At 43.3% G+C, this 26,920-nt stretch overlaps 1 protein-coding gene across 1 annotated transcript; it reads right to left on the bottom strand.

The window, feature by feature from the left end:
- Positions 1-4,758: 4,758 nt before the first annotated feature.
- On the bottom strand, positions 4,759-16,580 carry SHCBP1 (SHC binding and spindle associated 1). The gene is made up of 13 exons (XM_062499971.1): positions 16,481-16,580; positions 15,846-16,034; positions 15,144-15,259; positions 14,297-14,505; positions 13,446-13,538; positions 12,489-12,722; positions 12,217-12,382; positions 10,883-11,003; positions 7,818-7,949; positions 6,808-6,926; positions 5,997-6,083; positions 5,429-5,570; positions 4,759-5,198 (listed from the first exon to the last, which is right to left on the bottom strand). Exons 1-13 carry the CDS (start codon positions 16,572-16,574, stop codon positions 4,879-4,881), a joined length of 2,022 nt encoding a protein of 673 aa, XP_062355955.1. The 5' UTR covers positions 16,575-16,580; the 3' UTR covers positions 4,759-4,878.
- Between the last annotated feature and the right edge of the window lie 10,340 nt (positions 16,581-26,920).

Genomic DNA, 26,920 nt, shown 5'->3' with positions numbered 1-26,920 from the left:
CCATCTGAAGCAAAACACAAAAAAACAGAAAGCCACACACAAAGTGAAGTAACAAATTTAAACGAGCCTCCTCTGCCTGTTTCTATAGTAACCAGTGCAGTAAGTGCTGGGCAGAAATCTTAGACTATATGAATTGTTTATGCAATCATATTTTACATGCAGACAGAGCTCTGCCTTAATAAAGTCACTGTATCACAGGAAAGATGTGTGCTTTATTGCATGCATTAGCAGAACAGATGGAATGCAGGGCACCACCATGAACACAGCAAGAGACTGAATTTTCACTCTGAATTTTTAACAGTTCTGGCACACTGCTACTCTACGATGGGTCTGTTCTGGGACACGAAGTGGAGCATTCTGTCCTCAGGGCTGTCAGTCAAGCATATCAGACAGCACTAAACTCACCTGTAGAACATCTAGGTGTTGTTTCCCTCACAAAGTAAATATTTTCCAAAATTACAAATGTTTTTATACAATGAAAGAGTTTAGAGAACATAAAAGTCCTATTAGAAGGACATCTGCAACCCGGAATGAAACCTTAGGAATGTCCTCAGGATGTATAATAGTCAGTCAGCTACGCCTGTTTTGTCTGGGAAGATAATCTGAGAGAAAGTTGAAGCCCCCTGTGGATATATTGTTTCCCCTTTAAAAATGTTGAATTTCTTGTAAAAAGGAATATACTCAAGAGCTCTAGACCTTCCTACTAAAGTTCAAGAAGATACAAAATGGGAAAATTATAGCTGTTTCCCTGCACCTGAAGAGCAGCATTAACCTCTTTTCAGCATTCACAACAGATGTAAAACGTTACGTGCTCCAAAGCAGCACATCTAACAAGAGCACAGCATTTCACCCCCTTACCCCCAGGATGTGACTACTACACTCCAAAACACCATTTTCTTATGGATTTGAAAACACTGAAGCAAGAGAAGTTATGATGCCAGTCTGTGTTAATTCTAAACCCCTTATTAACTCATTTGAAAATAAGTAAAAGCATGTACAGCATTTGGTAAGACGTGTTTGTTGTTCCGTGTTCATTTCTTCTTACTTCTGGCTGAAGCATTTCAGAATTTAGAATAGAGAATTAGTCATAGCAGGCTAAGCTTTATTTTTAATTCTACACATAGTCTGACGTTACTGTAATGGATTTAGTATAAATTTAAATCAAACTCTCTTATTGCAAAGTCAGATAAGTTCCCTTTAAAACATTTTGTCTTCAAGAAAGTTCACCCTGCTATTTTATTTCTCTGAACATTTGGTGGCATAACTGCTTTCTAAGGCTTTTATTCCACTGTTGTTTTTTTTCCTCTCTACTGACACACTTCCCAGGTTAGAAGCTTACTGGTATTAATGACCTTTTCTTCTTTACATTGCTGGATGAGTTTTTCCCCATTATTCGTAGAGTTGCTGTAGAAATAAAACAATAAGTCATTCTGTACTTCAGATGTAGCTTCTAAAACATTTTACTGGTGTTGTCCAAGATCTATGTTCGTAATTAATTCAGGCAGTTAATTCTGTTACAATCACATCTTCAAAAAGCAGCGTGATAAGGCCAGACTTCTGCTTCTGATAACGACCAATAGCCAGCAGAGAGGAAAACAAAACCTGCAATTTTATACAAAGTTTTGTAGAAACAGCATTACTGCAGAAGCAAAAGTAAGGCAGTATGTTCCTGTAAGATACAGTTCAAATTAAAATGGTTCTCCAATCCATAATGGAGCTATATTCTAAAGAAGTGTCCAAAGATCACATGAAACACAATTCAAGGTGGATTCTGAAACTGCTTTTCACATTAGCTAGTCCTGGAGTTAGACTGGGAATAGAAATGGTGGATTTCACCATATCAAAGGAGTCTTATACATATTAATTGGTCTCATCAAGGATCCTATCACAGCTTTTTATGTGCTACAATATACATTTACCAGAGTGAGGATTTCTCTATGCCTTTACTATAATTTCCCCATAACATTACAGAAGTCTCAGACAAGTTTTCCCACTAATACAGCAACTGAGTCAAAGAAAAGTCTATGACAGCCCTACCAAAATAATTACTGGCTTGTTGAAATTATTCTTAGTCAGGGGGAGTAACATAAACATAGATGATGTTTAAATTGAAAGCTGCAGAGTAACATCCTCAAACAGTAGGAATTATCAAAGTTATCTTACATTGAAATGATGAAATTGATTTTTCATTAGGAGTAAAAATACAAGTACCTCATATACCTAATAGAAAAAACAAAACCAATGTTCATGGGAAGGGGGTGTCAGCAATTTTTTTTTTATTGATTTGAAAGAAATTGCAATTTTAAAAGTCCAAGAGAATAATTTATTGTATCGCTTCACTATTCAGCAAACAGCAAGAGTTAGCCTGGTATACATAGCCAAAAAGGCAGAATAAAATTTACCATCATGAAATGTCCATGTATAAATGGATACGCTGAAATAACAACTAAATCTAGCTAATTCAGCTGCTCTGAATTCAATTATTCTAATTAAAATCATCAAGCCTGCCCTGAGACACTTACAGGCCTGCATTCTCATTTTCAAAAGAAAATGCAAAGCTTCACAACTGAAAAGCCATCTATTACTACACGATACAATGCCAAAAAGAAAAGTAAGATAATCTATGAAACGTCCCCCAGGAATGGAACACAAGATAGACATAGCCAAACAGGGAATTCTCCAGACTGTAGTGGCTTACAGTTTGTTTCCACTAAATCAGGGAGCAGAAGGGAATAACTTCAAACACCAGAAAAGTGGTGAGATGCAAGACAAAGTCTTTCACACCTCCTGTCATCCCATCTTAAGGCCAAAAGGTTTCTGCCATTTCTTCCTGTATTTCAAACAAGTCAAAAACAGAAAAGATTCTTCTATACTTGGAAAGACAAAAGTAATCAGGAGTTCTGTCTGCCCTCAACACACCAACACCCAGAAGCAGGGAAAGGATGGCACAGTCTCCCAGGCTGCTTTGTAATTCAAGATCTAATATAAAACCTTACTCTCTCTGCAGGTCTTATCTTGCCTTCTGTGTCACCATTAGCACAAAGCAGACTTTTGGAACTCAAAGGGTAGCACGTTGCAGGTATGTCGAGACAGACACGACTGGCACCAATACCAGTCTTTTATTACAAACCCTACATGCCTTCTCTCACAGCTTCTTTGCAGCAGCTCTGACTCCTTTCCTCACAGGCAGCTCCACACAGCAATGACTCCCTCTCTCCTCTGCACGTTCCCTTCTTCCTTCTACATGACTTGTAGAAGGCTAAACCCCAAGCTGTCCCTCACCCAGCCACCTAACCCTGCCTGTCCCTCACACAGCATCTTACCTTGTCTGTCCCATAACCACATGTGCCTTCCTCCTCACAGCACAGGCAGCAGACTCCATCTCAAACTGCAGCAGACTCAGGTTCTCAAGCTCCAACTGCAACTTACTCTCAACCAGCTAACCCACTCTTTTATAACACCCACCTCATGGGGCAGGCAAGGCTGTCTCCATTTCTCAGCAATCAGTACAGCTGTAATCCATTGAGGAGAATTGCCTTCTGCACTATCCCTACAACCTATCTTCCCATAGTAGCATAGTATAAAGGCTGTAGATATGGTCAGGAACCTGATGCCTGAAAGCCAGGCTGGGAATAAATCCCCATAGACTGGTGTCTATAGAGCAGCTATTTGTTTATTGCAGTGCTGGTGGTGAGGGGGAATCTCTGACCTTCCTGCAGGATGGAGAGTAGCAGGTGAAAACTGTGGGGATGGTGTCTCAAGAACTAGACATCAGAGACATTAAAACTCATTTTCAAGGAACACAGCAGCATTTGCACCAGCTTGTGCAGGAGTGGCTGCAGGCCAGGGATGTTGCTCCTGGTCTGTAGAACTGCAGTGTGTTTGCTATTCAGACATGGATTCCTACATAACCTTAGAATGTTGCCACAATCCTGGACACTTCCTCAAATACTACTTTTTTACCATACCACCTTATGTAACTATCAGCTATTTCAGAGGTACTCTTCCAGCCAAACACCAGCTTTAACCTGCAGTATTTCTCTCCTAAACTGCAGTTGCTTATCAATGAATAGCACTTCCTTATAAACAGTTGCACAGGTGACTGTGAGGACCAAGAATGTGCTCAATACCTGTGACAAACATGCTTCACACTACTGAACACTCACACCATCAAACAAGCACACCAAACCTTCAAAAAGCATTTGAACAAGAGGGCACATTTTGCTCACAACAGGCTGAGGGAGCTGGGCCTGCCCAGCCTCGAGGAGACCTCCTCCCTGTGTGCCAGTGTCCAAAGGGAGGTGTCAGAGCATGGACCAGGCTCTGCTCCCTGGGGCTCAGCACTGGGACAGGAGGAACAGGCAAGAACGGATGCCCAGGAAGTTCCCCCTGAACATGAGGAAGAACTTTCATGTGCACTGAACAGGCTGCCCACGGAGGGTGTGGTGTGTCCCTCCCTGGGGACATTCCAGAACTGTCTGGACCCAATCCTGGGCCACCTGCTCTGGGATGGTCCTGCTGGAGCAGGGAGGTGGGGCCAGATGACCCACTGTGCTCCCTTCCAACCTGACCCATTCTGCCCATTGGTGATAAAGCTGATTTTAAAAACAGAGACAAGACATTGTTGAGAGCTCAGCCAGGCTTAAAACAAAGTGCAAGGGAAAGAAGTCCTATGTGTGCATCACAAAGGCAGCTGACCCAGGAGATTTAAGGCCTGGAGAAGATGGGACAGAAGAACCAAGTGAGTTTCCAGCCACAGTCCTTTAATAGGGATTACACTTGGCTAATAAAAGCATAGCACCATTGCACAACTCTTGGCATGTGACCTGATCAATAACTGTACAAATCCTACTGCAATGCCAACAAGAGTCAGGACAGTCAGAAAAAAAAGATACCAAAACTTCCTTTTCCATTCCATTTGAATTGATTGCCCTCAACAGAGACAAACATGTCCTGTGACATTAAGTTGTCATCAGCTTCTGTAAATCCCAGTTCACTCAGTCTTTTCTTGTGGATCTGTGTCTTCTTTGCAGAAGTAGCCCCAAGTACATTTGCAATTTCAGAGTTGTTTTCAGTTTGTTCAGAAGTCTCAGCTTGCTTACAAAGCTCCAACTCATCAGTGACACATCCAGGTTGCTCCTGCCTGGAGCCCTCTGCACAGGCTGTCTCATCACCTGCCTGGGTAGGTTGTGTATTCCCTAAGGCAGGAAACAGAATGTCATCAGCAGTCATGCAAAGCAGCCACATCATTAAAAAATCCTGGAATTAATTTTCTTCAATCTTAACATTGTCAACTCATCCCACTCTTTGGTTAAGCACTTCATGACAGCCACAAATTTTAAATACAAGTTATGATATATGCAATCCAAAAACCTGGGTATACTAGACTTAGTAGTTTTAGGAGTTTATTCTAGGAAAAGCAAAGTACCTTTAGTTCCTTGTCCTGAAGCATCCTTCATTTCAGAGGGCATTGCTGGTCTGACCAGGACCACACCATATCCATCATTATTGTGGATCATATTATGAACCATGGTTATCTTGGGAGCCTCATAATCCTCATCTAAGAAGTTCTACAGAACAAAAGAGAAACCTAACATGCCATGTCAAGCTAAAGGGACACAAAAATCATCTAGTTTTAAGTAGAATCCATTTTCTGTATTAGCTAGAGCAGAATTATTTGCCTACACAGGAAACACTGTGAAAGGCATTTTCCCCTTTTGGCAGATAAGAAATAAAACCAGGTGGCTGCTGGAGTGGATAAAATGAAAATGGCACACTGCAAAGCTGCTGCAAGGCTGGCTGGCTGTAGGATGGGTTGGTCTTTGCAGAACGGGTTTATCCAGCAAGGATGAAGGCAAGCCCAAGGCAAGCACCATGTCTGACACATAAGTGTTCCAGCATAGCACAGCAGGGTTTTGAGCCAGCCCAAACCTAGTGGCACTAATTGTAGCAGTGATTAGCATTTGGCAAACCAGCACCTTGTGACTGGGACTGACCTTGATCAGTATTCCCTCCTTGCAGTGGTGGATCCCGTTGTGCAGCAGGGAGCACGCACTTCCTGGATAGATTTCCACACCTGCACCCTACAAGATACAGCTGGTAGCAGTTCACCAGTAGTTTAGGCACATATAACACCGAACTTGACCACTCTATGGCACATCTTTGTGTTCATCTACCAGTTTGCACAATGCAAAGTGGTGTTACCCCTCCACCTTCACAGCTTTGTTATCCAGCTCAAGCAACATTGCTCAAGGCTAGGGCCCCACAGCATGGGGCACCAGTGCATGAAGGCCTGCTGAAGAGCAGCTGAACAGCCTTGTCTTACTTGCTTGTGCTTTAGTCATCCCTCTCAATACTTCAAGCCCCATCATTCTTCAAAATATCCAAATCAGAGTCCATTTTTGTGTTTATCATCCCTCTGTAAGAATCAAAAGGGGTCCAAAAAGGGCATTTCACTTGCAGAATAAACAGAAAACTAGTTATGGGCAGAGAAACCAGAAAATCACTAGAAATGTACTGCAGGACGTGAATCAGCTGCGCAGCAATGATTATTTCACAGATATCCCCTGTTACTGCATCACTTTGTTATCATCACACACAAATCAGCCTGAGACATTTCACTAGATTTGATAAGAGGCTACAAGACCCCTGGGACCAATCTTGATTCTGCAATCATTCTACAAATGAATTTGTAGAGGTTCTCTCCAGAGCAACAGAAGCCACACCCTGTGACTGACTGCACTATTTCCAAAGAGAAACCTTTATTTTAAATTGGGAAACAAGCCAAAGTTAAGAATGTGTGTATACCTTTGCCCCATAGAGATCTGAGTTTTTCATCAGTAGCTCAGCTGATGTCCTCACTGTTATTCCAGTGGTTTCACACTGTAACACACAATTCTCCAGCGTGGTTTTCCCATGATGGACATCTACATACACAGAAACAATTATTGCTGTATGAACCAGCTCTGCAAAGACAAAACCCTCCTACACACAGACAAGCTCCTTGCAGCACCTTTGCAGTGTGATATTTTCATTTTATCCACTTCAGGTTCAATTCATTGATTTGCTCATGTGTGGTTTGAACTCATGTTGTTTTTTCTGGTCTAAGCAGGGACACTGGTATGAGAGAGCACTGGTTGGAGACTTGTCTCTAGAGGTTTTTGATTTTTTTTTTTTATGACAGCAATAATTATTTTCATTACATTCCTAAGAGACTTCTGAATTCAAAAGATATTAAATACATGCATACAAGTGTTAATAAACATTTTAGCATGTTTAAAACCCAAATGTCAGTTGAGGAAAAACACTAGTTGGCATCTTCTGCAAAAACAAGGCCACTGCCAATAAACTCCTTGGATACAATGGAGACTTAGTTGGGTGTCAGTTTGAAGGTGCTGGAAACAAAGTTCTACAGCACTCTGACAGCACCTGCTGTTCCTCAGCTGGGGTCAGCTACAGCTGAATATTGCCATGGCAGCTCTTCTGTGGAAAGAATTGCTTCCTTTTCCAGGCAGCCTGACACACGCTGTGGTGCACTCAGAGTCAGGCTGCCTTAACAGCAGAACAGTGATCAAGTTAATGATCTTATCCCAGTAGAAGAATAAAGCATAAGAGCCACAATAGCTTGAAAGTACAAACAGAAGTAATTTTTGACATCCACATTACGAGCAAGTTTTAAAAAGGGAGGGAAGACTTGATATGGATACCCATAGGGCTCCTCCCTATATTTTGTTAAACTGCAACACTGGGTCCCAGCTTCAATTCTAACACTAATTATGAAAGAGTCACAAAAAGGTCAAGATGCTTTTTATACTTACTTAAAATCCCCTCCACAGCATCGTGCTGCACTAATTTCAAATTGGAGATCTTTATATTGGCTCCTGTACAGTCAAAGAAGTTGTCTCCTTTCCCTTGTTTTTCTATCACAACATCATCTGGCAGGCCATAGCCTAAGAGCAGAGGAGAAAGATGCAAGCTCAGAGAGTATCTGGTGACAATGAGGTGCTCAGTACATAACAGAAGTTTAAACCTTGATGTTTAATACCTTGAACAGGATTTTTAACAAGTGGCCAGGCTACACCTTGCATCGCCTCTCTGCCAAGGTACAAGCACTCCAAACTAAACTCAAAAGTTACCTTATTTGAATGGCACACAACAAAATGCAAAGTTATCTGAAAAATAATCAAACAAATGGGTAACTGAGCTCACATTTGTCAAGGCCAAAGCTCTCACTCCCTACAGTTACCAACAGAGCAGGGGGCATGCAGGAATTGAGGACACACAGGCATCTCCAGTCTGCTCTCAAAGGACAGAAGTTCACTACAGCAGGCAGAGGTTCTAGAGAACACAGAGGGGAAAAGCAGTCACACCACAACACTAGGGAAAAAAGTGCAAAGTGCTTGATATTGTTAGAATGCTTCATTCAGCTTCCCTATTTACACAGAATTTGGGGGGAAATTCAGTGTTCCTGTGTTGCACAGGCTTCCAGATTAATTCAGTTTAAAAAGCAGCTTTCACAAGCACATGCCAACATTGATTTACTAAGCCATCCACAGTTGTCAGCATTTAAGCACTTACAGGAAAATTTATGACCATGTAAAGCTTTTATTGCTTGTCACTGACAAGAATCATGATAAGGAAAGCAATAATGCAACATCCATTAAAGCAGCATGAGTCCTATCATTTTCTGAAAGCAAACACAGATAAGAAGTGCCCAAGCAGGATGCCAGCTTTTAACCAAGAACATAAATAAATAAATACTGCCACATGCAAGTGGAAAGGTTAAAACCAAAATGAAAATAAAAACCTTTGAACAAGAGTTGGCAGAAAGTTATAAAGACAGGCAATTTAATGCAAAGTTAAGTGATTGATACTTCAACACATGATATGACCTAGAAATCTTTTCCCACTGTTATTGATTTATGGTAACCCCTAAAGAAGAGGTGGCAGGGGGCAGTTCCAGCATGTAAAAAGAGCACCACAGGACAGCAAAAGTTTAACTTCTCACTACTACAGAAATATGTTGTTATCCAAAGCAGGATTTTTAGGAATGATTGTCCTGCAGAGTGCCTGCAGTTTTCTCTAACTGTGCCTTTAGCTTGCTTTACACTTCCCCTCTGAAGCAGCAGCTCTAGAATGAAGGGAGATTCACCTGCTGCCCAGTGTTGCTCACTGCCCTGCAGGGCTGTGCCCCTGCCTGAGCCTGAGGGGTTCCAGAGCAGCCAAAGGCCACTGCCATCCACTGCCACTGAGCACAGACAGAAGGGCTGATGCTGCAGGCTCCCAGCCAGCTGGAACAACTATAGCACAGGCAGAAGGGAAGTTCTTAGGTGTCTTTGCAACACCTTTTTGTCAGGCATGGAAGTTATCTTTATCATGACTTCCTGAAACGGCTACTGCTTTAACCTTATTCAATTCCTCTAAGTTTTTGTTTATCCCTGATTTACTGATCTTCATACTTTCAACCTTAGTACAGACTGCATAGTGTCTGGGAAAAAATAGAAGCTCTGCTAAGCTTATCTTTCATGAGTCACCCCTCCATCCCAAAAAAGCCACCAAAGCAGCCAGCTGCTCAGATTAGTGCCAGAAAACTTTGTCTTGATGCTCCTACTTCAAATGTTCCTGGCTGCTCCTACTGCTATAATACCTTATCTAACAGGAGTCCTTATAAGAAGATTAAATACCTGACAAGTACTTGTTATTCATAGAATGGTTTGTACTAAAAATACATATTTATATGCCTTGCTTCTTAAAATAGAGAAGTTCCTCCTTTAATGTGTGATACTGCATCATTTGTACTTCAGTTTCCTCAAAGCTAAAAAAGCAATAAATAGCATCATACACAATTTTCATTCTTGAGATAAATAAAGCACTTTATCGAGGTCCCTTGTCCTGCAGGTGCATTGGTTATCACATGGTGTGTCTGGATAAATCAAACACACACTGGAGATGGGCAAGAAGGAAAATTACTCATAAAACAAGAAGGGCAAGAAAAATAAAGACTAGAACAGCAGGAAATTAAACTCTGAGACTTCTTCTCATTAAGAAACTTCGACAAGATAAAAATGCAACTAAATAAGTATCTGAACAGCTGCAGAAGCCCCAGTGATAAACAGACTAACAGTGCAACAGTGTGTGCCTGCCTGAAGCAAAGGACTGAGAAATCAAGAATGCTGAGGGAGAGACAGCAACATATCCTAGGCAAAGCAGAAGTATTTAAAACACAAATATTTTGTAAGAAAAATCCTAAATATCACATCTGGTGTGTCTGTTTGTGCAGAAAACGTGTTAAACAAAAGTTCCCTCCTCCACCCACATGCTTCACACACTGCAGAGCCAGACTGGCAGCCCCTGCTCCCCCATCACCAACATGCTCCAAGTGGCACCAGTAAATCCTAACAGCACCTCCTGGCTCCTTCTCCCTGCACTCCCTGGGGCTGGACAGCAGTGGGGCTCAGAGGCTGCCCCTGAGACACATTCAGACACACAGAGAAGAACAGGGACACTTCTCAAGTACTCCTAACTTGGTAGAAGCCTCTCAGAATTACTTCACTGTTTCCACTATTACAACCATCAAGCCCCTTAGGTTTCTGTTGAATCCTCTCTATTACCTACATAATCACCATTTATGTAGACAAATAGGAGAAAATTATGAATTTGTTATTAATCAGCAAAATATGCAGTTTATCTGCACTACAGCTAATGAAACAGCTCATTCCACCCTGCATCAGGCACAGCTCTGCAGCAGAAACAGGAATACTTTAAAGAAAAAAGCAAATACTCCTGATAAACTCTGCCAAGAGTAAATCCTTTCACAGAGCTAGTTTAAGGCATTCCATTTACTTGTTTAAGTAGCAAAGACTACTAGCAAACCTTCTTCTACCTTCTAGTTCTACTGAATCAGCAATGGAGAACACGCCATCCACAAAATAATGGCCAGGACAGATGATGACCCTGTCTCCTTCATAACAGGCATTTACAGCTGCCAGTGGATCACGGTGAAACTGCAAGAGATAAAAAAAAAAAAAATACAATCAGCTCCCAAAGAATGCTCTAAAAATGGATGCATTTATGCCCATAGAGCTTGCTTTCAATTAAATGTTGCTGCTTTTGCTTAAAAGAAACTCATTCAACGGTACTAATAATACAAAATTTCTACTTTGCATTCAAGAATTGTAGCCCTCTGTGGACAAAACCAGCCTTAACACATGACTTTGATGTTTGTGTCATGACCACTCACCCCAGGAGAAAACTGGGGCATACAGATCAAGGAGCACATGCACCCCAAAGCAAACTTCACTATGGCCTTGGTTCCAGGACAATACTTGTGCCTAAGTGATTTGCCACAAAGAAATAGATGACAGAAGGTAAAGAAAATAAAAACCAAACAATTCAGCAAGTAGATCAGAGCTGGTCTGAACACTCTTGTGTTTACTCTGGTATGAGTCACCCCCAAATAGAGTTCAGATACCACAGTGGTAAATTGTGTCAGGGCACACTGATATCCTTCACAAACCATAGTGAGGGATTCCATACTGAAGGATGACAGCACAGAAAAATTACATATTTATTGCTTCCCAGCAAATTCCAGGGTAAGTATGATAAGAGCACTTTTACAGTTGCTAAGTCAGAAAATCAGATTTATAGCCTAAAAGTTACTCCAGGACCTTCCCCATGGCTCCATTTTGGCAACCTGTAATTCATCAATATGATCAGAATTACAGCAAACCTTTTCATTTGGGTCCAAGGAATTCAGCTTCTTCTTAACTGCTGAAGTAGCAAGTCTTGTCTGAATTCACTAAAACTAAACATGATTGCTCCTAAAATAAATGTATTTCCCACACAGTACCAAAGCAAGAACACTAAACTTCTTTCAAACTCTGGATCATTATCAGCAGCATCAAGGGACATGGGCATTTCAAAACTTAACTCTAGTGTCTTGCCTTACAGCGTTCCATTGTAGAATTGTTACAAGTTCATCTTATTTCCTACACACAGGAAACTGCTCATAGAGTGTACTCAACAAGCACAAATGTATAAAAAGAAATTATTTGAATCATCCAATTTTACCATTTATTGTTTAAATTAGTGATTTTTTTTTTAACTGACAGAACAATCCCACCACTGTATTAACTTGCAAATAAATTAACTTATTCTTCTACATTGCTTCTTGAGAGGAAAAACTATTAGCAAGACAGACAATTCCTGCTACTGCACCTGTATTTCTAAGTCTTCACAAGATTCTGGGCAAAGTTTGTCCCTTGCCAACAGGTGGAGCAGATTTGCTGTCATGGTCCAGGGCACAACATGAATGACCTTGGCACCCGTCGGTCTCAGTCCTTTAGCCTGGATGCTGCCGTATTTTTGGTAACCAAACACGTACCTGCAACAAGAGCAACAGAGCCAACAGCTCTTCCTTCAGTAACCACCTCCTCTGAGTTATGTGATTCCCCTTAGGAACCTCCTTCCTGCACAAACCCGCCAGTTACCTCAGCAGAGGATTCTCAATTAGTTTTAGCTTTTGTTTTAAGTGCTCCACTTTGTCATACAATTTTAGTCCTTCCACCATGGAAACGTTTTCTGCTTCTGAGTCCGAATCACTGCTTGATATGTTGTTCCTCACATCTAAAAACTTCTTATAAAGCTCTTCACATTGAGACAACAAGTTCTGGTAATCAGCTACCAGCCCAGAAGGCACCCGTTGTTCCAGGATGTCATAGTGCCTGCAATTCAGAGCAAGGGGTGAGCACGAGGCACATTCACAATCCTCAGAGACCAGACATGAGACTGGAGAGAACCTGAGGAGTTCTGCAGCAGTATTTAAGTCAAGGTTCTCTGCAGTCTACATCAACACTACTCCATTTTATTTGAAAGCAGCATAACCAGAAAATCTAAACAGACACAAACATTTTACTTTCTAAACAGCTACCCACCTATCTTGAAAGATTGTTCTACAAATCAGAAATTCACCCTAAATAAAGGCATAAGCACAGCCATAAAAAAGAGTAACCATTTAAAAGGTAATATCTAAGCCTTTATTAGAAAAACTGAGGAAGAGTCACACACATTCCTCACAGAGAATTAACAATTTACAAGTTTGCGTTTACATTCAACTCTTGTGGTTTTTAATTCATGCCCAGAGGTAAAGAATGGAGCATCCCATGCCAGTTTTTATTACAATTACAACTCACACCAGTGTGAGGGTAACTATTGCTAGGATTGGGGCACCATCTGATGAAACAGAAAGGCTCAGAAATCAAGTGGCAGCCTCAGTTGTGCTCTTTTTTCGTACAAGATTTTGACCAGCAGACAGTGAATGCTGTTAGAACAAACTTGATTTGGTTTACAAGTCAACAGGGGCTTTTTACACCTAATTGTGAGTCACAATTCCCACATCACACATTCCAGTGTTTCTGCCCTAAGAACAGCAAAGGTGTTGTACTCACAGTCTCAGTCGGGGCTCAACACATCGCACAAAGTAATCAAACTCATCCTCCTCCTCCTCATCCCAGGTCCTCCAGATGGACCTGTAGAAGAACCTTGGAAACAAAGTGTTAAACCATGACAGCAGCGTCCAGGGCACTGGAAACATAGTGTTACCAACTTGAGACTTCACCTCAAAGCATCACCTCTCTCTAAATTCATGGTACTGTCCTGTACACTGCTCAGTACATGCAAAGTCATCTTTCCTGTCTGTTGCTTACCTGCATGAAGAGTTATTTTGTGTGTCTAAGCTCAAAATTCATAATAACCTGTGCCCTACTTCCTCAAAAGGGAGTGAAAGCTAAAACCTGGATTTGAAAACACTGACACTCTTCAGATTTTTGAGGTTGTTTGGTTTCAGCCAATCACCCTTCAGCTAAGCTTTCTTTCTGACAATGTAGGTCATTCCTCCTAATTTAGTTTTTTTGTCCATTCCTACAGCCTATTTGTAGAGAGGTTTCAAACAGCATGTAGTGCCAGAAAGAAAAGGAGGTAGAAAAGATACAGATGATAAAGAAGAAAAAAAAATAGAACATGTGAAGAGACACCCAAAGAATAAAGAGCAAATTTAGGAGAAGAGGCAAAATGCAGAAAGAAGAATGGGGGGAGAAAAATCCAGCAAAGTGTTGTTTAAGAGAAAGAACAGTGTACTAGTCTACAAGCAATACAGTCCGAGGAACTCTGGGGTGAAAAAGAGGGAAAGCAGTCTCCTCAGAGCACCAGTATTCAGAATTACTTTGGAAAGCTTGGCTTGTGGAGCTGCCAGCATGACCCAAGAATTCAGGACAGGACCCACTGGGTACAATTGTCCTACCTGAGATGCTCTATGGCTAGTGCTGTCTGGTCAAACTCTCCTGACTCATCATACACAACCCACAGCTCCTGCAGCAGGATCTGATGCTCCTTCAGCTCCAAGAGCTCCTGCATGCACTCCTGGGTAAAGCTGCTGTCCTGGGACTCGCACAGGAATGGCTCACTGAGCTGCACAACTGCCTTCAGGGCTGGGAAATTCACACCAACCACCTGTGGGAACAAACAGCCAGAAATCCCTCAGAACCACAGATCCAGCTGAGGGAGGGGACCGTGATGTGCCTCAGTCAGGGCCACAGAAGGTCCCAGCTGACCCCACACAAACCAACACAAATGGCACCATAGAGCCAAGGCCATCTCCTCAGCTGAAGTGATAACCCAGAGTTAAGCTTCTCATAACCCCACAGCTGGAGAGCCTTTTCCACATCCAAAACTTCATTCAAATCCCACATAATGCTCATAACAAGGCCAGTAAGTTGCTTCCCCCCTTTTTTGTGTGTGTGTGTTGCTGTTTTTAAAAAATGGCAAAAACGGCATCCTCAGACTCAAACAAATCAATCAATACCTCTCAGCCCTTTGGGACTCCTTTGAGGCTCATTCTTCAAAGTACCCACAGGATACAAATCCAAAGAGATAATCTGGGCCAGTGAAAGTCATTTTGTCACTAATTGGGCAGAAAAGAGCTGAGGTGCCAAAGATTTTCCCTCCTCAATTCCATGTGATAGAACTGCAAGTGTGAACATCCAAGGTTTGCAACACAAACCTGGACATTGAGAGACTTAGAAAAGTCTGTTAGAGAGGTAAATTACGTTAAGTGCAGACAAATGCCTGAGCAGCAGAGATCCACTCACCCCAACAAGGACCTGAAACACATCAGTGCGCCAGATCGCCTGCCAGCCACAGGGCTCAAGGACCTTCTCCAGGTACTCAGCTATGAACTGCTTCACCTCAGAAGCTTTGCAGTCAGCTAGAAAGAAATTGGAGACACTACATTTATGCAAGGAATGGAAGAAAAGGCCTCCAGATCACTGGAAAATTAAAGTCAACAAAATTGAAATGTTCCTCTACCACGTCTAAGGTTGTTCTTCATTCTGTTATGCTCATGCTAACCATTAGCATTTCTGCTGGTTTGTGCTGCTCTCAGAGACATCCAAGACCCAACCTTCCAGACACTGAACGTTTCAGTGCTAATGGTATTAAACATATAACCTATGCCTTATCTTAAACAGATTTACAATACGCAAAAAAAAATTTTAGGAAGACCAGCTAAAACAAGGCATAGAATCCACTACTTACAAACAGTTCTGTCTTTCCATCATTCACATTTTATTTACTTATATCAAAATTAATACCTCCTGGCTCACCAGCTAAAGCATCTGGGGTTATGGCATAAGTGATGGCATGACACTGTATCTTTTCCAGCTCCCATTATTAAAAGTATCTCACAGCTTAATATAATCAATTAACTCCACTTAAACTGAATTCCTCTACTACAAGAAAACTAACACTATCTTATTTTCCTATGAAAAATTATTTTTTATTTAAAACATTACCCAAGATGTAATCCTGGTAAGCGCTGAATCGCTCGTAAAACAAAAGATGATCGGTGTGAAAGATATCAGGAAAAAGCACATTCCCGTCTGGCACAGTCCTTCCCAAAGCAGTCCCTGGTTTGTCACGACTGCCGTAGTCACTCCAGGAGTCAGTACTCCAGTCGCTCTCGGCATCTTCCCGTTGCGGATCTGGCAAGAGGAGCCGGGAGTAAAGCAAACCCCCCCAGCTGTCACTTCAACAGCTCACGCACTCCTTCCTCTGTTCCCAAAGAACTCTTGCCCGGCCCCGGCTCTATCGTGAGCCTGCCTTCTACAGCACGTCTTAAATTACCCTTGCCGAAGCGTTCCAAACCCAGAGTTCCTGGACGCCCACTTCAGCGTCCGTGCTAGGCACTGAGAAACACACGCGACTTGAAGGGAAAAAAATCCACCACATGTTAGCGTTCATTTCCAGAGCCACCCCCACCCTCGTTTCCAGCCCGGCGCCGGCTGCGGGGACTTGGAGCCCAGCGGGCGTTCCCCGGCCCGAACCGCGGCGGAGCAGCCCGGACAGCAGGGCCTGACCCAGCCGCCCCTCGCGTCCGCACCGTGCAGCTGCATCCCTCGGGCCCCGGCTCCCCACTCGCAGCCCGTACCCTCAGCCTGCCCGGCGCGGTCCCGCGGGCCGGCCCCTGCGGCCGGCGAGTCCCTGCCGTCCCCCCGCGGTCCCGGCAGCCGCAGCTCCGCCATGGCGCCCGCTCGGCTTCAAACCGCCCGGGCAACTGCCGGCCGCCAGCGCCGCGCGCTCATTGGCTGGCGGCACGCAGCGCGCCGCTCTGATTGGCTGGCGGCAGCCGTTGGCGCGCGGGTCGCTCCGCAGCCGCCGCTGTGTCGGCTCTGGAGCGGGGAGGGCCCAGCCCGGCCGAACCCCGCGAACCCACCAACCCCGCGGGACCCCGAACTCCGCGAACTCACCAACCCCGCGGGACCCCGAACCCCGCGAACCCACCAACCCCGCGGGACCCCGAACCCCGCGGGACCCCGAACCCCGCGAGCTCACCAACCCCGCGAACCCACCAACCCCGCGGGACCCCGAACCCCGCGGGACCCCGAACCCCGCGAACTCACCAACCCCGCGGGACCCCGAACCCCGCGAACCCACCAACCCCGCGAACTCACCAACCCCGCGGGACCCCGAACCCCGCGAACTCACCAACCCCGCGGGACCCCGAACCCCGCGGGCGACCCGGCGGGCGGGGACGGGCGTTCCACGCGCAGCCTGCGGGACGGGGATGCTGCCATCCGTGCCGAGAGCGCCCGGAGAGGAGGAGCGGCCAAGCCGCAAAAAATACAAAAGCACTCAACAATCAGTAGCCTAAAAAAGACAAAAAAATCAACAACAAATAAAGGAACTAAAACCCCAGCCCACGACTAACAGAACGGAATTCAATTCTCTGGAGCGCCGGGCAGCCCCGCTTTGCTTCCAGCCCTGGCCGGTTCGTACACAGAAAAGACCTGATCAAAATGTAAAACACGGCTCTCTCATGCCCCAGCGCTTCTCCCGAGACCCCTCCTCGTGTGTGTTTCCAGCTGCGGCGGTAAGGGCCGGTGGCGATTAAAGCCAAAGCGATTGCTCCGGAACAGCAGCGGCCGCGAGAGGGCTGCCTTGGATTTCCGACAAGGCGATGGAGCAGCCCCGCGTTCGCTCCGCTAATTCCGCTTGTTCTGCAGCAGCAGCTCACGGTCAGGGTACACCAACAGCCCAAACCACCCCGACGTGACCCGGACATGTTAAGCTCCATTTGTCAAAAAACTCCTCTGCAATTGGTTTCCTTCCCCTCATATTAGAAATATAAACAGTACTCTTATTGTTGGAAACCTTCCACTTTTCAGCTTGCATGTGCATGCAGAGTGAAGACCAACAGTTACTTTCTTCAACTCAGTTATTTTTCTCCCTACAACGTTTATCCATCCAATCTATTACTGAGCAGGAATTAGTGCTTTCCTGAACCCCATTTGGCACGTCAGTCTCCTTTTGCACAGCACAATTTCCATCTACCTCAGCTACTATTTTTTGCACTTCTTCCCAAGCTTATTTTTTCTTGTGTAAGACTGATGAGGTCTGTGTGAAGTCCAGAGGACTGGCAATATTTTACATGGAACAGTGACACTACTGAGTTTGAGAGAAGGAAGAGAAGGTGCTTGCCTTCACACTCTGTTCTCAGCTCTCAGAGCTTTGAATGAAATCTCACTGCTGTTGCTCCTGTAAATGAGATGAATCACTGAGATGTTTCTAAAACCCCCAGCCTTATCTGAGGCCCCAAATAGATATTTTTTCACCTACCGTTTCCCTTGAAATACTTAAACAGTGAGGGGTGCTTATATGCAGAACTCTGCCTTTTGAAATCTGAAATAGGTCCCCACTTCAAAACTTGACACAGCAAATAGAGTTTGAAAATCAGAGAGGTCATTAATTGCTTTACAGAAATTTATGCAAGTGCAGCTCCATAAACCTATGGAAATGCAGAGAGGAACTAGTGTCTTACTAATAAAAGATAATTAATTGTCTTTTGGTATTTCAGTAATTTTAACAGAAGAAACACAGTTGTGGCAGACCCCACATGTGGGATTTGGCTCACCTGGCTGTCCCAGACATGACAAGCAGACAGACCACAGTAGTTCCAATGCAGGTGCCACAAAGGCACCAGCGAGGCTGCGGTGGCTCAAAGCCTGGTGGTAACACACCCCACTGGGTAAGAGGAGCCTCAGCTCTCCAAAGTATAGCTCCAGTTATCACAGGTAAGAGCATACAGGCAACTGGGCCAGGATATCCCTGCCTTCCATATGTGGGCCTATGAAAAAACCCACCCATCTACAAGAGCATATGCAGGATAACAAACTCCCTTGGTCACTCTCAACCAGACCTTCATTGTGCTGCTGATCTCACCGAAGCGATGTCTGTTCATGCCAAATGAAAATTTGATCCAGAGTTAAAAACCTGAAGAAAAAAAGAGTAGAGTGTTTTAGCCAGTGTTCTTATCCAAAATAAAAATAATCTCTTAATTCTAATTTGCTGCTGGTACTAATTCTCTTTTGTGGACATACACATATCTCATTTGAGAGTAGAGACTATTTCTGCTTTAAGAAGTCTTAAAATAGTGTCTTCTTAACCATGTCTCAGTACAAGGCAACCTTAAACTACAAGTGAAATCAAAAGATCAAATTATTTAATTATGCACAGTGAAAAAAAATTGTTAGTTAATACAAGGTTTGCAAATCACAAAATGTCCATGAAATGTGGGGAATAAGTAGCTGAGCCAAGCCAGCAGAGATGTGACAGCACTGGGAAAGAAACAGGTATGCACAAAAGAAAAGAATTTAGAAAGAGACTACTACATACGACAGTAAAACATTCCTGTGTACCTTTCTCATTTTGGCACACATTTTCTTTGTTGCCATGGCAATCGCTGTTGTCTTTCTAGACCTCAGTTTCTGTGCTGTAAAATGCAGATGATATTTTTTACTGCATATGTTTCAGTAATGCATCCTCAAACCACTTTTATGGCAGGGGATGGATGGTGTCACATAACTGTAGATTGCTGTTAATTAGTTGGATTATTACAGACTGGGTTAGATAACTAACCATAGATAGATAACTGGTGTTCTTCGACAGGTATCTCTTCAGTCTTTAGATTTTCTTTTATAGCAGTATAAACTTAAACCACTGTAAACATAAATGCATTAATTCTTACCAGGAAAGTAATTGAATTTTTCAAATCTGTTCTCAATTATTTTCAGAATCTTCTCAATATTGGCTTATTCAGGGAGAGACTGGCTGGCTTTAAGATTGTTCTAACAGCTATTTGATATTAAAAAAAACCAATAATGGCAATGTTTATTTGCATATTTATGTTAATAGACCATTGTTCTCTTGCAATACACTTTACTGCTTCCAAAATTCTTTTGCCTGCTAGGCATTGTGTTTTTCTTAAGCACAAACACGCCTGGTACTACCAACCACTTAATTTTCAGAAACACAAGTTTCAGCAGACTGACCTTGCAAACTGAACCTTGTTGTGAGGAGCCAGTTCAGTTTTGTTACGCCCCAACAATGTGGTCAGAGGCACATGGGGAGGGGTGCATGTGTGCCACGTCCAGGAGGCACCCAGGAGAAGATGGAGCAAAGCCTTGTCTCTGAGGAGACTTTGCCTGGCAGCCAGTTCACGTCTCCCATGGGACAGGCTGTCAGCAGGGCAAGGGGAGTCCCCAGGACACTGTACCCCAGAGACCCTCTGCAATCAGACGGCAAAAGGTCTCTGCCCATGGACTGCAGTGGGGCACTGGACTGGGTCAAAGGTCTCCTGGCAGCAGGCAGGCTTTGGGAGGAGACAGGGCATAAAAATAACTGCATCCCGAGTCTTGGGGGCTCTCTGGGGGCTGTTCCGTCCTTTGCCTTTTGACTTCCTGGGGACTTTTTGACCTTGCTGTTTGAGTGGGAGATTTTGGCTGTGCTTCAGCATTTGAGGCCTGGTGATTCGAGGGGCGGGGTTTTTTGGGTTTTTTTTTGAGACTTGCTTTTTGAGACTTGCTTGCCAAAACTTGCTTTTGAGTCGGGACTTTTTGAGTCTTACACTTTTGCCCTGGCCCCAGCCTGCCTTTTGACTCTCCTGCTCCGGCTGGCTCTTGCTTGCCCTCACATCTGCCCTGTCCCCCTGTGTCCCTGACCAGCTACCTGCCTGCTCCATCTCTGCATCCCTGCCTGGATTTTTACCACCGGTGTCCAGCCCTACCCACCACCGTGATCCTGGCCAGGACCCTCCAGGCTCCTGGCCCTGCTGCCCAGTCGCGCTCACCGCGTGTCCTTGCTGTTCCCAGGCCGGCAGTGAGCACAGCCCTGCCTCCGCACATCCAGGGCACATCCAGGGCCTCCGCTGGGAATGCCCTCTTTTCTCTCCGCCTCCTCTCCCTCTCTCCCATTTTCTTCTTGCTCTGTCTTCTCTAGGCCTCTGTAGTAGGGTAACTCCTTTCTATTTTTCTCTTTCATTACCAGTAAACAGTTCTCAGTTTGCCTCGTTAGGCTTAATTTCGTTCCTGAGCGTCTCTTTTTAAAAGAACTCCTCGCAGTTTCCTACGCTGGAATGCAACAGTTGTGTCCTCTTATCAAGAAGGTGGTAAAACAAGATTTTAGTCCTTTTGCTCATTGAAGAGGATACTGAAGTTCTGTTTTCAAGACCACTGAAGAGCAGACAAAGGAACATTCTAGGAGACCTTGCTTTGAGCAGGGAGATTGGATTAATGACCTCCTGTGGTCCCTTCCAACCTTATCTATTCTGTGATTCTGTGAGAACGCTTCAGCAGAACTGGGTGCAGCTGGCAACTGAGCTAATATAGGTGGGTTTGGGGTTTTTTTTCTCCTTTTTACCTTTCCATTATTTTACATATATTAAGACATATCTGCATCTCAGCCATGCTCACCTGAGGGAAGTTTCAATCTAGACATTGATTTACAGTAGGACTCTACGTAATAATGGAAATTCAAGTTCATGCAGAGTGCTTGACTAAGACTCACCTGCAACAGAACAGCTACTGATCATGTTCCCTTGGGACTGGGAAGGCTCCTTCTTCAGATACTCATTTCTCTGGGAAAAGGCCTTAAAAGATCCAGGAAGCTCTTTTTGAGATGCCTCAAAGTTGTGAGAAGCACTACGGACAAAAGATAAGGCTCATGCAAGGTGTTCCTCAACTGACTGCAGAGTACAATAGGAACACAGCTAAAAAACAAAATGTTTTCTTTGTTTGGACAGAAACAATAGGCAGGCAAATCTTTCCAGCAGATGTTAAAATTGAAATTAATAATTTATGGGAATAAACAGAGACTTTGGGCAAAACCAGAAACCATAAACAGGCTTCAGCTTTATGACTACTGCTGTGAGATTCATGTATCAGGCATTTAACACTGTATAACAGAGTGAATGCTGGTTTTTGCCTTACTACTGTCAAAAATTTCACTGGCATCATTGCCATTACTGACTCCTCAACTTCCCGCCCCTCTAGAGCTGCTGACCACATCTTCAAAAGAACAGCCAAGATGCAGTGATTCAATAACACCAGATGCAGAATGCAACAAATTGTTAGGCACAATTATGTCAGGAAGAAGGCATGATTGAAGAGAATGAAAATCACTTGCACTAGTGATTTTGAATGATCATTGCACCTCTTCATTCACTGTAAACAAAACAAAATTAAATTTAGTAATGATGCAACAGAATGCAGCTGTTAGAGATGGGATATGTTGTTTTGATCTACACTTCCTCTCATCTCAGTTAAAATTTTGAACATGGCCATTTAAAAGCAATTCTCCTACAATTTTGTGATAAGTACTTTAGTACTTAGTTCAAATACTTTAGATTCTTTTTTCCAGAGGACAGCTGTGTTGTTATCTTGACAGCTAATGTGTAGTAATGACGGATTTAGGTCTTAAAAATTAGCTACTAAAGTGTGTCAGAAAAGAGATGAATTAGCCTGAAGTGATTTCTGACAAACACTTGTCAGTGGGTTTATGATTGTCTGAGCAGATGGCATTTTGGGAAGTTGGAGCTGTCTCAGTGTGCTCCCTCCAGTGCCAGTCAGAGCAGTGAAGACACAGACACTTCGGTCTGGGCAGGAGAAACCAGAAGAAAGAATGCAGAATACACTGGACTTGTGGATTTGCTTTTCTGGTGTTGACTCAGTTTTCTGCAATCTGCTTAGCAATTTGTGCATAATCACAACGATCTTACTTCATGCTCCAATAACAACACAATATATAACTACATACACATCTAAATTATAAAGCCAATTCTTGTTCTAACAGAATTCTTAAGATACTTGGGAATTTAAAAAATACATTGAAGGTCTTTCAGGAAAAAAAAGTGTTTCAGACAGAACACAGGTTTTCTGCTCAGTAAAGCAGGTACTGGGGTTCTAGGCATTCTAAGGTCTGTGGTTTATAAAACAATAGAATATGTGACTCAGTGATCCCAAACAACTGCAATTCATTCAATTAGCATCTTGTTAATTAACTTGTATGAAAAAGGGAGCTTTTATTTCAAAAACATATTTTGGTTATTTAGTGAAATGTTTTAATTCAAATATGACAACGAAAAGATGCATTTCAACCTATATATACTATCTTTAAGTTATACCCAAATAAATAAAATAATTATTAAGCAGTGTAAAATAAAGTATTTTTCTTTTGAAAAAAACCCTTTGGTTTTATCCAAACCAATTTCCTCTCTGGCATCCCTTTAATTAGCTGCAAAGCTTACCCTTCAAAACCAGACCTCTATCTATTTAAAAATAAAAATTATAAATCTTGAAGTACTGAATCCAGTGCATTTCTTTCCTTTGTACACATCCCCACTCTGGAACTGTGTCTGTAATGTAGAACATATTCCACTGAGGTGGAAAATGGATCTCGGCCAGCTAAAAATAAAATTAAATTAAACTAAATAAATTCCGAGTTCTTAATGTTGTTTTTATGCTCTTTCTTTAGATAAACCGTTTTTGTTGGGAGCAAGGCAAACACTGTGTGCTGATGAGAATCCATGGCTCTGTCTGTGCAGTTGGGCTCCTCCCCAGACTGCCCTTTAAACAGGACTGCTGCTAGTGAGCTCTCTCCCTTGCCAGCTTCCCTCCTTGCTTTCCAACACAGGAAGAAGACAGGAAATATCCAGCATGTGAAAAATAGTCTAAAGTATCTCTAAAGTTTGCAAAGGCAGTAATTTTTCAAGTCCCTAACATACCATTCTGTAGGTGCCACTGTATGGCCAGCAGGATCTGCAAGGCTCAGTGCAGCTCTCAGCCTCCCCAGCACTGTGCAGAAGTGCTGCAGGATGTGCATCACAGGATGCACAAAGGCTCACATCCAGCGTGGGCCCATGCTGACCCCCACTGCAGCATCTGGACAACCTCATGTGCACAGAGAACCTAATTTCCCACATCACCAGGCACCCACTTCCCCACTGTGCCTGCAGGGAACCAGCAGGGGCTGTGCTCAGGGAACTCTGAGCAGCATGGCCAGGAAACCAATTCAGCACCATGACTTCCACGAGCTGGGCAATGACTGACACTGCTGGGGCCTTTTAGTTACAATTTCTGGAAGTACAGCAGAAAAATGAAATGAGTGATATTGCCAACATGAGTGGCAATATCCCAACTAAGTACTCAAAACAAAAATTCTTCTCTTGCTAATACAAAGGTAACTCCATGTAAATACCAATATAAGACAAAATTACTTGTTGAAGCTCTATGAAAATAACAATATTAATAGTAATTATTAGATAGGTAGAGCTCTTAATTATTGTATTTTATTGCTTTTTCTTTTACTACATCCTTTGAGACCCCCCTCCTCTTATATTCTTGTCTTCTGAACAGGATAGCTGTTATGCTGTTTGAAATAAAGGGTAACTTAAAAGCAAAGAGCATTCCTGATGTAGAAAGCTCAGCCCCGTCCATGGTAGGATAGTGGCCCCACCTGTGGCTGGAACAAAGCTTGGTGGAAGCAAGCAATAAAAATCCAATTCAAGCTGCATTAAAGCACAGGCAGTAGAGGGTGGCCTAATTCCCCCAGACAATACTGCTGTTGTGTACTCAGCACCTGTTCCAGGAGCTGGTGGCACAGGGAAGCAGGGATGTGCCCAGCTGGGTGGGAAGTGCCTGGCAGTGTGGTTTTCCCAGGGGATGAAAACTTTCTTGTGTGTTCATGCCAGTGCTGACGAATAAAGGCTGATTGACTTTGCTCATGCCCATCTCCTTTGTCATCTGTAACTCACTAAATATGCAGCCTCCTGCTAGACAGATGAAACCCCACTATTCCAAACCTTGCTCATAAAAAGCATTTCTTACTAATATCCTTCTCTTGGTATCAAGCATTCTGCAGCACCTGTAAGCACACCCCTGACATGTGCTCATCACTGATTCCCAGTTTTCATCCCAGATTCCTTCCATTCATTAACTGCATTCCAAGTACAAAAATGCCAAGGTTCCCATGTTGTCAGTGGCAACAGTACATCACTCATCCCTACCACAGCACCCTGTGTGACACACCAGCTCCTGTTTTCCTGCTGAAGTCTGGAGGAGTGAGCAGGTACTGAAATACAGCAGATGACCTGAAAAGTCCTCACAGGAATATCATCTATATGCTTCTAACAAATGTGTCCAGTGAGAGATCCTGCTTTTGACAAGGCAGCAGACAGGCTCTCCTCAAAAGCTGCCAAGAAATGGCACAGTCTCAATTCCCTGCATCACAAAAAGGTGTTGCTGTCCAGGAGTTAACACTGGTACTGAGCCAGATCTTCCACCTCTGAGAAGATAAAGCTCAGAGGCACTGAGACAGACAATGGTTTTGTTCAGAGCTCTGCTACTGATAATAGGAAGATAACAGCAAGTGGTTTTCTTTAACTGTATCAAACAAACCTGGTCCCAAATGAAATATCCCATATTTACATACATTTACTTTCTATATGCCTTATCCTTCCTGATCTGTAGCTATTCCCTCGATTTTATCAAACATTGTTCTTTATAGAACTCTCCTAATAAACACATGGCCTGGCTTTTCAAATTATATAATAGATAACTAGCCTGGTAAAAACAACTTGACCCAACTCCTTGCCAGAATGGATACATACTTAGGAATGATAAAAACCAGCAGCCCTTAATAAAGAGCCAGGACCAAAGCTGGCTGTTTTCAGTGTGAATCATACTGCAGTGCCACTTACACTGAGGTGTTGTACTGCATGAGAACCAAAAAGTCCTCCAGAAACTTGCATAGCCAGGACAAAACTCAAGGATAAAGGATGAAAGTGGGGGCTGAAAGTCCAAAACAGTCGCAGAAATCCAAGCAAAACCAATGAGTTTCAAGAGAGGACAGAAAATGCATCTCAGGTATGTCTGTATATATGCATATAAACATGCACAGAGAAACCTTACCCAGTCTAGGAAAAGACAATATGAAATCAGCAATAGAGCAGATTGTAGCTGCACCCAAAAAAAAATCACTAGTGATACAAAACCACTCTTCTAAGTACTGGAAAGAAAAATACAGCAAATATTTTACCTGACTAGAAAAGGGACTGACTCCTAGGAAAATCAGGTTAGCCTAAATACTGTAGATATATGATTTGTTCTTAGACTTTACTCATTATGTTATTCATTTACATATTGAGGAGAGGAGAGGAGAGGAGAGGAGAGGAGAGGAGAGGAGAGGAGAGGAGAGGAGAGGAGAGGAGAGGAGAGGAGAGGAGAGGAGAGGAGAGGAGAGGAGAGGAGAGGAGAGGAGAGGAGAGGAGAGGAGAGGAGAGGAGAGGAGAGGAGAGGAGAGGAGAGGAGAGGAGAGGAGAGGAGAGGAGAGGAGAGGAGAGGAGAGGAGAGTTACTCTAAAGTAAGAAGGCTCAGCCTGGCACCACTGCTCTTTTCTAAAGCATCTCCCTCCTGATGCCTGAAAGCCAGGCTGGGAATAAATCCCCATAGACTGGTGTCTATAGAGCAGCTATTTGTTTATTGCAGTGCTGGTGGTGAGGGGGATTTCTCCACCCAACTCACCCACCTTTGCCATGTGCTGTGCTGTATTCATTTAACACAGTGAGTGTTGCTCAGTGTTACTGTGTCACTACAGCATCATCACCTCTGCACCAGAACTCAATCACACAGTCTGAGCTCATGGTTATTAGACAGTTCTGCACTGTGCTTGCACCTCCTCAGTTCAGGGGTCAGCAGGGGTCTTTGATGAAGGCTTCCAAAACCTTCTTTGCATCTGAACTTTTCAACTTTGTCTTCAGAGCATGCACACTTCCAGTGTTCCTTGGTCTGTCTGATCTGAACCAATCTAAATTCTTTGTTTTGTGGCTAATTGGCTTTGCACTTGCCAATTGCTCATTAGTACTACACCTAGCCATCTCTGAAACAATCCACGTGGTGAGTTTTTTCATCTTTTTTTTGTCTATTCAGCATTAAGCAACTAGTTCACCATATACTGGGCATTACATTGTATAGAAAATTATTTATATCAGGTTAAATAGGCATAAAAAGCTATTATTCAGGTTATATAGTTATCAGGT

Source organism: Cinclus cinclus, chromosome 11 (assembly GCF_963662255.1).
Source record: "Cinclus cinclus chromosome 11, bCinCin1.1, whole genome shotgun sequence".
Lineage (NCBI taxonomy): Eukaryota > Metazoa > Chordata > Aves > Passeriformes > Cinclidae > Cinclus > Cinclus cinclus.
This window is presented reverse-complemented; position numbering and strand designations above follow the sequence as displayed.

Coding starts and splice junctions, on each gene's coding strand:
- SHCBP1 (XM_062499971.1), bottom strand. CDS start 16,574: ATGGCGGAGCTGCGGCTGCCGGGACCGCGGGGGGACGGCAGGGACTCG. Junction 6,927..7,817: donor TGCTGTGGAGGGGATTTTAA/GTAAGTATAAAA, acceptor CTGTGTATGTAG/ATGTCCATCATGGGAAAACC. Junction 5,571..5,996: donor AGGAGGGAATACTGATCAAG/GTCAGTCCCAGT, acceptor TTTGTTCTGTAG/AACTTCTTAGATGAGGATTA.